The sequence below is a fragment of the Gopherus evgoodei genome, chromosome 6 (genome assembly GCF_007399415.2).
Source record: "Gopherus evgoodei ecotype Sinaloan lineage chromosome 6, rGopEvg1_v1.p, whole genome shotgun sequence".
In the NCBI taxonomy this organism is placed as follows: domain Eukaryota; kingdom Metazoa; phylum Chordata; order Testudines; family Testudinidae; genus Gopherus; species Gopherus evgoodei.
This window is the reverse complement of record NC_044327.1, coordinates 116675948-116691259: the sequence shown is the minus strand read 5'-3', so window position 1 is coordinate 116691259 and position 15312 is coordinate 116675948. Positions and strand designations below refer to the sequence as shown.

The window sequence follows — 15312 nt, the reverse complement described above, 5'->3', positions numbered from 1 at the left end:
GTAATATAAGACTTTTTTGTGTGCATATTAGTTTGTGGCAGGGATGGTCTTAGATCCTGAGCTGCTAACACTGATGATTTTATCAGTTTTCTTTTACTATAGAAAACAGAATTGAAACTCTGTTAATAAATGTGTGTGCAAAATATTTGTGTATGTTATGGAAACATCAATAACTGCTCCTACTTAAGACGACATTAAACCTGTCACGTGTAGTTAACCAGAACTGAAAGACCTGTTTTCCACACTTCAGTGATTGAACTTAGTTTCCAAAATTGGCACAATAACACTCAAGAGGACAACTGGATTTCATGTGTCTTTTTTCCCCTTAAGTGTTTGTTTACTGACTTTTTTGCAAAACTCCCTTTTAAAAATGTTTGTTTTTCACACTTTTCTTTAGACTTGCCATACATAGCAACCACAGTTGCCATAAATTCCAAACTTCACTTACCTACTTAAAGTATGTTGACACAGTAATTAAAACCCACGGGTGGCCTGTGCAGCTGACTCACGCTCACAGGGCCCAGTCTAAGGGGCTGTTTAATTGTGGTGTAGACATTTGGGGTCGGTCTGCAGCTCAAGTTCTGGGATCCTCCCAACTCCAGTGGCTACCCTGCAGTTAAACAGCCCCTTAGCCCAAGCCTCCTGAGCCTGGGTTTTTAATTGCAATGTAGACATACCTTTACACACACTTCTCATAATATTTTGGACATAGTTACTTAATTAAACATACACAGTTATTTCTCTTATTCAGGATTAACGTTTGAGCTATGCAAAGATCCATCAGATACTTGAGTTATGGATAAAGACAATTTAAAAAAAAAATCACTTTCTCTTGACATTTTTTCTAGATCGCTGTATTCTGCATTCACCCCGGTGAGGCAGGCGGGCAGCAGGTCATAGGGGGTGGACCATCAGGAAGAGAGGAAGCATGAGGGGAAGAGTGAAGGTTTGTCTAGGATGGGGAACAGAAGGCTGATAGACCCAGTCTCAAAGGGGACGTGATGGGCTGAGTGGGTTTTGGAGAGATGCATGGCAAGTAGCAGGATTGTACAGAGGGCCAGGAGGAGAGGAATGCCTGGAGACATTGGTGGGGGGAAGCAAAGGGAAGTATGCGAGAGGGAAAAGGGTTGGGGATGGGAGAGGTGGGGGCAGAAGGAAAGAGTGTGGCTCCACACTTGACAAGTTGCTTATGATTCATCAGAGTAAAGATCCTCTTCCTTTGCTTCTCCCTTACACAGGCCTCTTCCAACTCAAACACCAATTCTTCCCTCATACTGCCCTCCACATAATTCTGTTTCTCTCTCTCTCTCTCTCTCTCTCACACACACACACACACACACACACACACACTCTCTCTCACTCTCTCTTACACTTGAGAGTGGTGATTTGAAGGTGAACTGCAAAGTAAGTTAAATATATCAGATTTTTCTGTTCTGTTTTTTTCAGTAGTGAAACAGGTCTTTGGCAATTTTAAAGTTCCTGGAATGTAATTCATCCTATCTTAATTCAGTGAATTAAACTAAACAAGATTAATGCCACTTTAATTTTGAATTATGCTAAACCAAAAATTCAGTGAATAAAGTAAATTGAAGTTAGGCTACTTTAATTCTGAATGAGTTTGTCCACTAAGGGGTTTAATTCAGTTTAACTAATCTACCTTTAATTCACACCTATAGTTAATTTGGATTAATTTTCTCGAATGTTATGCAAGGAAACCTTTAGCCTAGAAGAGATACAGCTTACTTTTAGGCATCCAACTTTAATGCCACACTGCACATCCTCCACAAAATTGCCAGAGTCCTCCAGAGAAGTAGTACTGACAACTAACGTGATATTGCATTATGTAATTATTCATTCCCTTCTGCTTTTTGATCATTTGTTAGTAGATACGTTTGTCTGCTATTGTAACTTGCTGTTCATTGGTGTAAAAATATTGATTGCTTACTAACATTAAATGTGGTTTTTGTTTTTTTTTGTGAACAAGAGATGTATTTGGTATTCAGTAATGATAGAAGCTGTATCCATTGTAGCCCAACTTGTTCATCTGTTAACATGAGCAGGTGGTATTTCCTGAAAATGAAGTTTTTAATGAAGGCATTGAGGTACCATAATAAAAAGCTAGAGGAAAACAGGTAGTTATGGAGAATGATCTGCTTCTTTTTTTTTTTTTTGAAGGACTTCTTAAACAGTCTGAGGGTTTGCAGTGTTGTGTTTAGGTACAAAGTTCTGAAATTTAAATACTTTTTCCAGCAAAGGTATAAAAATAGACAAATTTGATTTTGCTGTTTATGCCTATATTTTTCAAGAAATTTCCTACATTTTTGCAGGATATTTCCTTTTCGTTTTTGACTAGTTGGGGAGTTTGGATGTGAAAATGTTCTAAGACTTTTATATGTGTTTGTGAATATTTTTCTGAAACCTTGAGACTTGTGAAAATCATAGTTAATGTGTCATATAAGTCAGTTAAAAGTTTTATAAATTGGTTGATTAAAACACTTAACTTTGACTTATGTGGAAAAATTGCAGAGGAGAAGAAATGAAGCTTTGTGTTTTAATAGAGAAACAACTGCATTAGCTTTGAAAATATTGGCATTTTTATCTGGAAGGTGATGTAAAATTGAGTTATTACAAATTAAGAATGTGCTACTGTTACTTTCCTGGAATATAAGCAGTAGGAAATAAAGACATGTGTGCAAAGTATTTTCCATAGTGCTTATTAAGATTTGTACTAGTTTCTTATATTGTCGCTATTCTGTGTATTTGGTGATGGATTGCTATATTGTCCTTTTTCTCCAAAACTATAAACTGTTAGATTATATTCCCAGTGAGGCATTACTTATTGTCATTAATAAATACGGATGCTGGGTTATTGTAGTGAAATAAATAGTTTTAGTATTTGTTATTGAGACCATATTTTTCCTAATCATAGAGGTGAAAGGAATGGCACATATGTTTGTATGTATGAGAGTGCAAGGTTAATATTTTGCTTTCAGGCTTAACTTTAGCTCATCTTTCCAGACCCTTTATACAAGTGCTATGGCTGGAGGACTGAATTTTTAGGAGGCAGATAAGGAAGAGCACTTTGGGAAATTGAGGCTCTAGTCTAGATATTGTAGCATGGGACTTACTCCAGTCCTAACTTTTTCTCTTCTGTTGCTGATAAACTCTTTACTTTTTATTCTTATAAACACTAAGCCTTGAAAAGACCTTGCTGTCTGCAATTTTTTTAAGCCATTCCACTAATTTACAAAGCGTTCTTGTGTGGTCAGGATTATGATTTATTTAGCATTGTAGCCATGTTGGTCCCATGATATCAGCAAAACAGGGTGGGTGAGGTAATATCTTTTTATTTGACTATGATATGCAATTTTTATTACCTTGGCATAGGTGCACAAATGCACCACTTTTGCTTTAGTTTAGATACAGTTATGGTTGAAATTTTTTTGTATCTTGCTTTGAAAATCTACTTTATTAACAAAATTTTGCTAATATGTTTTATCTAAACTATTTGTTAAAAAGTTGTGATATTTCATCATGTATTGCTCTGGTTAGAAGGTAACTGTAAATGGGTTTTTAAATTATATTTTCTTGACTCTTTTACAATTCAGTTATTGGGAGCAGTCAGGAAGGGAACAATTGATCTGGCATTGCATAACAATCAACAATAATTTTTCTGGCATGTTGCTACAGAAACTCATTCTGATGTAATTTGATCAATATTGTAGTTACCACTATCTACCTTGATTCTACACTATTCTTATTTGTTAAATCATAGTTCTTTATAAATGTAGTCTAATCAAACACAAGACAGAGCCTGCCACATATTGATCTTCCACAATAAGTGACAGCTCATGTTACTTGCTTGGCTTGGGCTTTGTGGAAAAGAATTAGTATCTCTGCTGCTTTATGGACGTTTGCCACTTGGTAGCTATGATGTATCCTTCCGTAATTTTCCAGAACCATGCTATTCTCACTGTTTTCTGGGTTTCTGTATGTTCAAAATTCTACCCATAGCACGTTATCCATTAAAAATATGCTACACTATAGTATTGGGCCTCCCTGGCTGCGTGCGTTATTTATGGTGTTAAATAACAGTAGACAACACTTTGCAAGTATCAGAGGGGTAGCCGTGTTAGTCTGGATCTGTAAAAGCAGCAAAGAGTCCTGTGGCACCTTATAGACTAACAGACGTTTTGGAGCATGAGCTTTCGTGGGTAAATACCCACTTCGTCAGATGCATGTAGTGGAAATTTCCAGGGGCAGGTATATATATGCAGGCAAGCTAGAGATAATGAGGTAGTTCAATCAGGGAGGATGAGGCCCTGTTCTAGCAGTTGAGGTGTGAAAACCAAGGGATGAGAAACTGGTTCTGTAATTGGCAAGCCATTCACAGTCTTTGTTTAATCCTGAGCTGATGGTGTCAAATTTGCAGATGAACACTTTGCAAAACACTCCCAAAGTTTCCTCTCTGAAGCATTTGCTTGGTAACTTCAGTTTATGTGGGATAGTACTGTTGAGCAAAGAGAGGTTGAAGGCCAAGATGAGCTTAATGTAATATAGGAAAGCTGAAGTAAACATATGTTTTGAAGAGGGAAGGCTACTTGGCATACAAAAGGTAATTCCAAACACAGGGATGGTATAAAAGCCAGGATTTTGGGGGCCGAGACAAAAGGCCAAATTCGAACATAAGAACAGCCATACTGGGTCAGACCAAAGGTCCATCTAGCCCTGTATCCTGTCTTCCGACAGTGGCCAATGCCAGGTTCCTCAGAGGGAATGAACAGAACAGATAATCATCAAGTGATCGATCACCTGCTGCCCATTCCCAGCTTCTGGCTAACAGAGGCTAGGGACACCATCCCTGCCCATCCTGGCTAATAGCTATTGATAGAGCTATCCTCCATGAATTTATCTAGTTTTTTTTTGAACTCTGTTGTAGTCTTGGTGTTCACAACATCCTCTGGCAAGGAGTTCCACAGGTTGCCTGTGTATTGTTGTGTGAAAAAATACCTCTTTTTGTTTGTTTTAAACCTGCTGTCAATTAATTTCATGTGGTGGTCCCTAGTTCTTGTGTTCTGAGAAGGAGTAAATAACACTTCCTTATTTATTTTGGCCACACCAGTTGTGATTTTATAGACCACTATCATGTCTCCCTTTAGTCATCTCTTTTCCAAGCTGAAAAGTCTGTCTTATTAATCTTTCTTTCCTCATACGATTATCACGGGAGTTTTGACCTGCTCTGTTTCTGACCTGGGTGGGTTTCACCCCTCCTTAGGCAACCTGGTGACCCCAAGCTTCCCAAGTAACTGGGATGACAGACACAAGCCACGGTGCCCAGCCAGTTCTGAATTTGGTTCAATGAGAATAATTAAAAAGAGAAAGACAATAAACCTCAAGTAATATGCTTGCAGATGGGATTGAGGATAAAATTCTCTATGGGCTAACTTCTCTATTTGAGCAGTTTGTTTGTTTTTTTAATTTTGTCATTTTAGAAATTGGAGGTATGTAGTTTTTTTTGGTTTGTTTTTGTTTTTTCACCTTAATTTGCAGAATGCCTTTTTAGTTCCATTTTACAGACTCCACTGTAAAGTGAGTGAGAGTGAGAGTGGAGCTGTATATAAGGTCCTAGGAGATACATTGTTTTTAATTCACCATAAAGTGTCATGCACATCTACAGAATAGTATGCAGGAGGAATGGCATTTCCACCTTCTAGCACAGTCCTTTTCTCCACTCCACTCTCACTCAATACTCAGATATTTAGCCGTTTCAGGTTTGAATTGTGACATAGTGTTGCGACTTAGGGCATGGCTACACTTGTAAATGTAGAGCACTTTGAGTTAAACCAGTGTTCATAGAGTACAGTAGAGAAGTGCTGCAGTCTGTCCACAATGACAGCTGCAAGCGCACAGGTGTGGCCACATTTGCGGCACTTTCTGTGGCCACAGAGAGCAGTGCATTGTGGTAGCTATCCCAGCATGCAAGTGGCTGCAACATGCTTTTCAAATGGGGGTGGGGTGTGACAGGGAGTGTGTTATGTGTATGTGGGGGCAGAGAGAGAGTGGGTTTTTGGGGGTCTGAGAACATGTCAGCATGCAGTCTTGTAAGTTCAGACAGCAGCAGATTTCCCCCCCCCCCGCCTCTTTCTCACACACAGCATTCCACAGTAATGGTTTGCTTTGATATTTGCTTTGATATTTGCATTCCTGCAGCGATTCCAAAAAAATGACAAGAATGACCACTTTACTTAAGGGGATTATGGGATGTTTCCAGAGGCCAATCAGAGCATAGTAATGCAACACCTCATTCACACCAACACCCAGGCGATGCGCCTTGGGTGAAACAAGCATTTTGGATTACTAGGAGTGCTCTAGCCACGGAGACGGTGCCTTGCCTTGCCAGTGTGGATCGGTCGTGAGTTAGGGCGTGTGGGGCTGCTTTAATGTGCTCTCACTCGCAAGTGTAGCCAAGTCCTCACACAAGTACATTTGATTCCAAAATGAGAGATGTATGAGAGACTGTGCCCTGTTTGTTACACTTTTATGAATTGTTAGTAAATAAAAGGAGATAAAATGGATCTTTCTGTGGATGCTTTTATAAACTGGACTGGCACCTTATGAAATGATGCAGGTGTAATTTAAGTTTCAACGTTTTTATTTCTTAAATTCAAAATACATCATAAAAGTCATTACAACAGTAATTTAAGCTAAGCAAGTTAGTTGGAAAGTGATGGAAAATCTTGTGTATATAGTTTACTTTTACTCTGTACAGATTTCCTCATGCTTGATTGACGTAAACATGTTCCATGCCAAAGGGGAGATATGTAATTTAGATAGCAGAGGATTGATGTAAACAGAAGTTATTGGAATCAAATTGACAAGCTCTACATAAGCAGACTTTCACTATGTCTGATTCATATATTATAAACACTGTCAAAGTAAATATAAAAACATCACATAAATGATGGATAAACTTTGTAGAGTGCTAAGGAAAAAATTACCTTTGTGCTTACAAATATATCTTCTGTCATTCACTCTAGTTATGTTTTTAATGGTTAGAATTCGAATATCAGAGCATTTTCTACCCTCTAAAACTATGATGTGGGGTGGGGAGGGGAGAAGAGGGGGAGATGTGAAGGGGCAGCATTAACAACAACAAAAATCTGATTTGCAGTATCAGGAAATCAATTTTTTTGTCCCAATGAGGTGTGTTAGCATGTATTCAGTATATTAATAAAATATTAAACTTTTGACACACTATAATAAATTGGCATTAGGTAATAATTCCAATTGGTCAGCAGCCATGAGGCTATCGTAGGAAATCACCATGGACCAGAACTACTCTAATTTACCGAACTATGTCAGAAATAGTACCAGCGTACCACAAATGATAGTCTTTATAAAGTGCAGTACATATCTGAAAAATGACTTTGGAAACCTGTAATGCAGTTTAACATATAACGTTTATTTGGTTACAAAGTTTAAAAAAAACTTTTTTTTTAAACTGCCGACATTGCAATTTAAATCAGAGATCTTAGTCTAGACCCTCTAGTAATACCGCTAATAAATAATTGTCATACTTTTTTCTTTCCGGCTTATGCTTGAGTACCATTAACAAAGATTCTGTTGATAAAATTCTGCTCTCAGTTGCATCTATCTGTGTAGACACTGCCTTACTTAGGTCCCCTATTGGCTGTCTTATCAATTTCATAGCAGAAAGCAGTGAAATTGACAAGAAATCTGGGCAGCTTGGGCACCACTGCCCCCTGGAGAGCTGGGTGGCTGGACCTGCTCCTGGCTGGGAGGTGGGAGGAGAATGAACCCTGCTTCTGGCTGGGATATGGGGCAAGAATCCTGGACGGCTGGACCCCACTCCCAGCTGGGAGCTGAGGCGAGGAGGCTCACCCCTCCCCTGCTACTGATGAGGAAGGGTGAGGTCAGAAGCCTCCAGTGGCTTTCCTGCTCCCCATCGGGAGTCAGGCTATCTCGTCAATTTCATGGCTCCCAGCCACAAAATTGATAAGGCTCCCTGGCTTCTGGTGGGGAGTGGGGTGCAGACTGCCAGGAGCCCGGGGCACAGCTGGGCTCCTGGCAGGGAGCTGCCAACAGAGCTGAGGAACCAGGCTCTTCTGCAGTTTGCTAGGCCACCTTTGACTAACCAGTTACAAAATATACCTAATCTGTTTGGGGCTAAATTCGAAACAGTATTTTGGCTTTGAAAAGAAACTTTAAAGCGCTTAAAAGGTTAGCTGTGTGGTAGAGGGAACCATCTGGCATGTGCTAGAAGGACGGAAACCTACAAAGGCTTTGTCTTCAAACTAGAAATGAACTTCTCTTAATGTTAAATCCCATTCTATTCCAAGTTTAAATACAAGAACTGGTGGTTTAAAAAAAAAAAAGGGTAGATAAAGACAATTTATTAAGTTTGTTTTTGCAGTCCACTGTCTCCCCCCTACTCCACCCCTTCCAAGCTGGATAATACACCCATTGGTCCAAGTGAATTAGCTACTTTTAGACCTATTCAAACATCTCAGTTTTGGCTCAGTTTCCCCCTCTGCTTTCCAGACCCTGTTGAATCTGGCTTTCTGGTTGTCTGATTTTTTTTTTTTTATTTTTTTTTAATCTCTGCCACCTGCCTTTCACTTAGCAGCATTGTCCCAGTTGCTGTAAGGCAGCCATGTTGCCAACTTTGTTGAGTTTTTTTTTTTATTGTGAATCATGAGATGTTGGGGGTGGGGAGAAGGTCTCTGACCTTAACTGATTTGAAAATCTTAGCTTCCATTTAGCGCCACCCCCCCAAAAAAAACCCCAAACCTTTTAACCGTCATAGTTGCAGAGAAAAGCTTGAAAACATGAACTCTAGAGGCTCAAAAAGCAAATAGAAACAAAATTGTTTAAAAAAATCTCACAATTTCTAAGTGAAATTCATGGCTTTTTGGGATGTGACTCATGTCTCTTGAACGGTTAGAGTTGGCAATACTGAGACAGGGAGGAAGCAGAAAAAGTCAGTGTTGCCAACTCCTGCAATTTTTATCAAAGTCGCTCAGTAGTTGGTGTTCTTCTTCAATCACCAGCTCTTGGAGTCTTCTGTTGACATGAAAATTTGGCTTTCATCAGGGGAAAAGATGTCCTTGTGGTTGCATAGACAAACTTAAAAATGTGCCACGAGTGCACCATAAAGGCTCAAAATGCAGAAGGCAAATAAAAAGAACCTAAAATATATTATTTTCAAAAATCTGCTGATATCGTCGTAGCCATCATCTTTTGTTTTAGCCAATCTCATGATGTTTTGGGGCCTCTTTTTTTTTTTATTGCTTGGGGTCACAGTGATTCAGCATAACAGACTGTAGACTAGTCTAAATATGAATGAGGAGATTGTAATAACCTTTGACTGTTCTGTGAATTGTAATTCTGGCTAATACAGCACACTTTATGCATTTGAATATGATAAATGTAATTTAGAAAAAAAACCTCCCACAATATCAGCTCAGAATAATTCAATTTAAGTAATTCAAATAAAAATACTTTTGGGATTTATGCAGAGAATAATCTAGAGAATATCACAGTGTCAACTCTCTCAGTTGAGATTTTTAAAATATCCAAGTATTTTTCAAATCAGTATTTTTTCAGTGTCAGATTAATGGGGAGGAAAACAAACCATGTCAGGTCTCTGTTCACTGAGCATCTAGCAAATAGATATGAGTATATACCACTTCAGACATTTACTTCTTAAACACTTTGAGTAAGAGAAGAATTACACTTAGGGGAAAAATGACTAGGTTGAGTGTTGAAAAGCCACCTGTTAAAAAAGTGTAAGTAACAATATATTATAATACAAACTCTTGCATGCATCTTGAGGTTCTAATAATATCACAAACCACTGGTTTTACAGATGATTTCTTAAAGTATCTATTATTCTGACCCTGGTTAGTATTTGAAGACACATTTTAAAATGTTCAACAACTAGGAAAAAAAATCTTGAGCATGTTTTGTATTTTACAGTAGGTATAATGGATGATAATGTTGTTATTAAGTTTGTTGGGGGATGAGGATGTGGTAAGTGAATCAGCTCTGACCAACACTGTAATCTTTTTGCACAGTTTACAGAGTTTTGGTTTTGGGGTTTTAAATCCGTAAGGCTGCAAAAATGACAAAAGTCTTGAAACCTTACATCTCTGATATTTATGATCTTGATAAAATTTACAGGAGTAAAAGCAAAATGGCAGGAAACAGCCTTGTTCTACCAATCGTGCTTTGGGGTCGCAAAGCTCCCACACACTGCATATCAGCCATACTGTTAATGGATGATGTTTCAATGATTGTCACAGGATGTCATGATGGACAGATATCTCTCTGGGACCTTTCATTAAATCTAGAAGTAAGTCTAAATCTTGAATTTAATATTTCTGTATTTAAAGGTGCATATCATTGTCCTGAAAGCGTATTTTATTCTTTGGTATAATTATGTCTGCTCCAGAAAATATGCAATTGTTTTCACACTGCTCCTTTATCCCTCCCCTCTTTCTCACAACTAATCCCTGATTTTGCACAATGAACAACTCAGTGTTATGTAAAGAGCTTGGTCTACAATAGATAATTTTAGCCAGTACAGCGAATTTAATGTACTGCAGTTCTTATAGTAAAGATGACTTAACTGTTAAGTCTTTTTTAAAATTCTCCTTAGAAAGAGTATTTATTCTGACTAAACAAGTTGAATAACTCCTCAGTTATGCAGTTGTAGTTTGCACCTGCAAATCAGATTAGCTATCCACAGGGCCGGCGCTTCCATTTAGGCGGCCTAGGCAATCGCCTAGGGTGCCAGGATTATTGGGAGGTGGCAGGCGGCTTTGGTGGACCTGCCGCAGGCATTCCTGCGGAGGGTCCCCTAGTCCCGCGGCTCCAGTGGACCTGCCGCAGGCATTCCTCCGGAGGGTCCCCTAGTCCCACGGCTCCAGTGGACCTGCCGCAGGCATTCCTCCGGAGGTTCTGCTGCTCCCGTGGCTCCGGTGGACCTCCCGCAGGCACGCCTGCGGCAGCTCCACCGGAGCTGCAGACCCTCTGCAGGAATGCCTGCGGCAGGTCCACTGGAGCTGTGGGACCAGCGCGCGGGGCAGCGAAATGGCCGTGCGCCTAGGGCACTAAAAACACTAGTGCCGGTCCTGGCTATCCATACAAGATTTCTGTTGGCCAAAAACTCTAAACCCTGTACCTTGTATTAATTATTGATATTCATAGGCTTAGTGTTTTTTTTCCAGAAGAGATTTGATTTTTTTAAAATAAAAAATCATTGCAACATGGAAAATCAATAAATCCAGCTGAAGATTGGTGTCTTGTGTCACTGGTTTCCGGGCCTAGATCAATTTGACATGAATGACGAATGTAGGTAAACTTTTTAGTTGGGGTTTGAAGCCAGTAATTGCTCATCTCACCTGACAGCCGGTAGCTGAAATGAGAGTTCTCACACATGCCTTTCCAATCCTTGTTCCGTGGAAGCTACTGTTGACTAGGGTAATTAATTTTTTAAAGCCAATATTTCCCTTCCCATATCTGATGACCTTTCTTGACCCAGAAGCTGGAAAAGCTGTGGCATTTCTTTCAGCTTCAGCTAACTGGTTTATGAAAATAGACATGGAATCTTGGAAATTTACATTTAATGTTTTTTAAATACTAACTTTTTAAAAAGCACATCTGTATTCTTTAACCTTTATTTCTGTATAAACAGGATCAAAAGGGGGATTAGTAGTTGAGATTGAGACTGTTTACTTACAGGTTTCAGCTGTTGACACTCTCAGCTGCAAGTGCTCATCCCAAGTGGGCTGTTATGGCCTATAGTGATTGGTTGGAAACAAATAGTTCTTAGTTAAAAAGCAATCCTTTTATAAAAGCAGTAACACAAATCAGGCAGTGATGTTACATTGGATAACTGCGGTTCTCAAGCAGTTAAAGGCACTTGTTTTTTGAACCCATGCCCATGCCAAACATGCAAGTGTTTAATACAACCACAAATCTTTGGGAGGAGTGTATATTTTTAACAGGAAATACTAGCTATAGGACATGAAGTAGATATGGTCTTTCATACATTTGAATATTTTTTTGTTTTATTTTAAACTTTAAATTTAAAATCCTTAATTTTGGGGAAGGACATGGTTTAATGAAAACTATGAGTTAATTATTTTTGTAGCAATACAGCATGACTTATCCAAATTTAGCATCCAATTAAAAAACCCTTGGTAGAGCCAGTTTGAATAAAGTTATGGGTTTTTCAAATACTTTCATTCCAGCATCTGTTGGCAGTTGGTTCTCTTGCACAGCTTGTCATAGAGCTAGCTTGTCATAAAATACTCATACTTTTAAAATATTATATTACCACAGCTGCACTAATAATGCATCTATATAAATAAAAACCTCTGGAAAACTTTTCTTGTCTTTCTGGTTATGTGATTAACTGCTCTGCTAATAGTAGGTACAGTGAGTTTACTTTATACTTTACTTCTGTAATTCTAGATTAATCCCAGAGCGCTGCTGTTTGGTCACACAGCTTCAATTACATGTTTGTCCAAAGCCTCTGCTTCCAGTGAAAAGCAGTATATAGTGAGTGCATCTGAAAGTGGGTGAGTTTTTCTATAGATTAAGTAATATGTAGATTCATTGATTTAAAACAAAGGAAATTAGAGATGGAAGGGAGAGAGATCAGATCACTTACAATAGAGTACCCCTTTCCAGTGTTGGTTTCCTAAAGTATTTTTATCTAGTCCTTTAAACACCCTACTTCCAAATAGAAAAGTCCCATCACATAGACTAACCTAAGAGCTTGATTTTTTTTTTAAATTGCCATTAGATCTAGAAGTAAGTCTAAACCTTGAATTTAATCTTTCTGTATTTAAGGTGTGTATCATTGTCCTGAAAGAGCAGCAAAGAATCCTGTGGCACCTTATAGACTAACAGACTTTTGGAACATGAGCTTTCGTGGGTGAATCTGACATGCACCTGACGAAGTGGGTATTCACCCACGAAAGCTCATGCTCCAAAACGTCTGTTAGTCTATAAGGTGTCACAGGATTCTTAGTCTGGATCTGTAAAAGCAGCAAACACGGCTACCCCTCTGATAATTGTCTTGAAAGCAGATTTTATTCTTTGGTGTAAATATGTCTGTTCCGGAAAGCATCTGATTGTTTTCACACTGCTCCTCCATCCCACCCCTTTTCTCTTTCTCACAACCAATCCCTGATTTTGCACCATGAACAACTCATTGTTATACAAAAAGATTGATTTACAGCAGATAATATAGCCAGTAAAGCATACTTAATTTATACTGGAGTTCTTATAGTAAAGATGCCTTAAATTTTAAGTTTTGTTTTTTTTTAATTCTCCTCAAAAAGAGTGGTTTTTACTAGCTAAACAATTTGAATAACACATCATTATGCAGTTTTTGTTTGCATCTGCAAATCAGATTAGCTATCCATGTAGGATTTCTGTTTGCCAAAAATTGATTGTCTTGAAATTGTGGCAAATCCAGATACCCACTTTGTGATGAATAGGAAACAGCTGCCTATGTAGGTGGACTCAAACTTAGTTCTCATTTAACAACCAAATGCCCGTTGCTTCTAAGAGACACAGTTTTAAATTGGCTCATCATGCCTTTTCCTGTCTGTGGTCAAGCTCTCAGTGACTTCAGGAGGTGCGAGAATGACTAGATGTCCCGATTTTATATGGACAGTCCTGATATTTGGTTTTTTTTCTTATATAGGCACTTATTACCCCCCACCCTGCCCTGATTTTTCACCCTAGTAGATGCAGGATAGTCCTACTACAGCTTGTTGGTGGGGAATAATTGTATAAACTAATATGTAGTTTAAATTTAATTTCTTTTCTATCATTTTATTCATTCAGTTCTCCTTTGTTCACTCTTGACGCTTTTCTCATTAATTGAAAAGGATAATTTTGGAATTATTTTTGTTAAATAAAGCATATTATTGGGTAAAGTGAGTAAACATTCAGTGTAATGTAAAGGATTTAAACACACAACTCCTATTGACATTAATAAAAATTTGTTGTGATGCAATCACATGGTACTATGCTGAAAAATTGCTCCAAAAGGTAAACAATGCTTTAATTAAAAACAAAAATCAAAACCCCCAAATGATGCTGTAGCAATTTAAAAGAAAAATGTATAACATAAGTTATATTGCACATTTATGTTTTAAAATCTGTTGATGTACTGGTAAAATGCAGCTTCTGCATTTGAGTTATTTTATTCTGAGGTTTGATGAATCTGTAAAATGTGAATGTACTTTATTTGACTATTGAATAAAAGGTAACCAAATATCTATCCAGGGCTGCCCAGAGGATTCAGGGGGCCTGGGGCAAAGTGGGGGAGCTATGGCGCTTGTACTCACCCATCTGTGGTCTGGGTCTTTGGTGGCGGGGGGCCCTTCAGTCACTCTGCATCTTTGGCAGCACTGAAGGGCCCCCCGCCACTGAAATGCCACCGAAGACCCGGAGCGACTGCCCCACTTGTCCTTCCCTCTGGGCGGCCCTGTAACTATCTGTCCTTTATCTATTTTGCTGTGTATGTAATTGGTTTGTTGATCTTTCTATAACCACAACCTCCATATATTTTGAGACATTCCTCTATGGTTGGACTATTTTTCTTTTTCCAGTGGAGACTACCAATAGCAGAGTAGATACTAGTAGATGAAAGATTAATTTTCCATTTTCTCTCTTGTGACCATTTCCTCTAGGAAGCCCTAGGATAATTACTAAGGATAATAAATATCCAACAATTAGTGATATTTAGTTATGGATTGCGTCCCAATACTCTCTAATGACTACATGTCCATCACAGATGCATAAAATCTCCCCTCTCACTACAACTTTGCCAGCATTTATCCCCATTCTTTCTCCCCGCCCCCTCTCTCACCCACCTCACTTGTATGAGATAGCATTGAAACAATATCTTAATTTTATGTATTGTGCTACAGACTGAGATTGCTGGTCCTCTTTTCTAGTTCAAATCCTGTTTCTCTGGGTAACTTGTCTGTCTACATCCTTTTCGCAGTATGTCATCTACGGGCATGATTTTGTTAGGAAAATTGTCTACAAAGATTGATATAAAGTAGTTAATTATTTGTTTTCTAATTGACTGGATGCCATTGCTTCTTTTAAAGTTAGCTTTCTGTATAAAACAGGTTTTCCATAGTGCTGAGGAATATAATGCCTGACTTGAAAGTACTGGTACTAGGGGAGAATGGGCCAGTTAAAGTTAATTTTGATCTCCAAATAAGTTACAGAAGTTTCTTTACTGAATAACCGTGT

General features: G+C 38.5%; 1 protein-coding gene across 5 annotated transcripts in view; it reads left to right on the top strand.

Moving 5' to 3' along the window:
• The window catches only part of WDR7 (WD repeat domain 7), a 351772-nt gene that overhangs the window by 9948 nt on the left and 326512 nt on the right, over window positions 1-15312 (top strand). For all 5 annotated transcript variants that reach the window (XR_004001091.1, XM_030568068.1, XM_030568066.1 and 2 more), the window contains exons 2-3: window positions 10204-10375; window positions 12502-12608. Coding sequence is in view for 4 of the 5 variants with exons in the window: in XM_030568068.1 (XP_030423928.1) it covers window positions 10217-10375; window positions 12502-12608 (266 nt within the window). In the remaining variant the exon portion in view is untranslated. The remainder of the gene's footprint in view (window positions 1-10203; window positions 10376-12501; window positions 12609-15312) is intronic.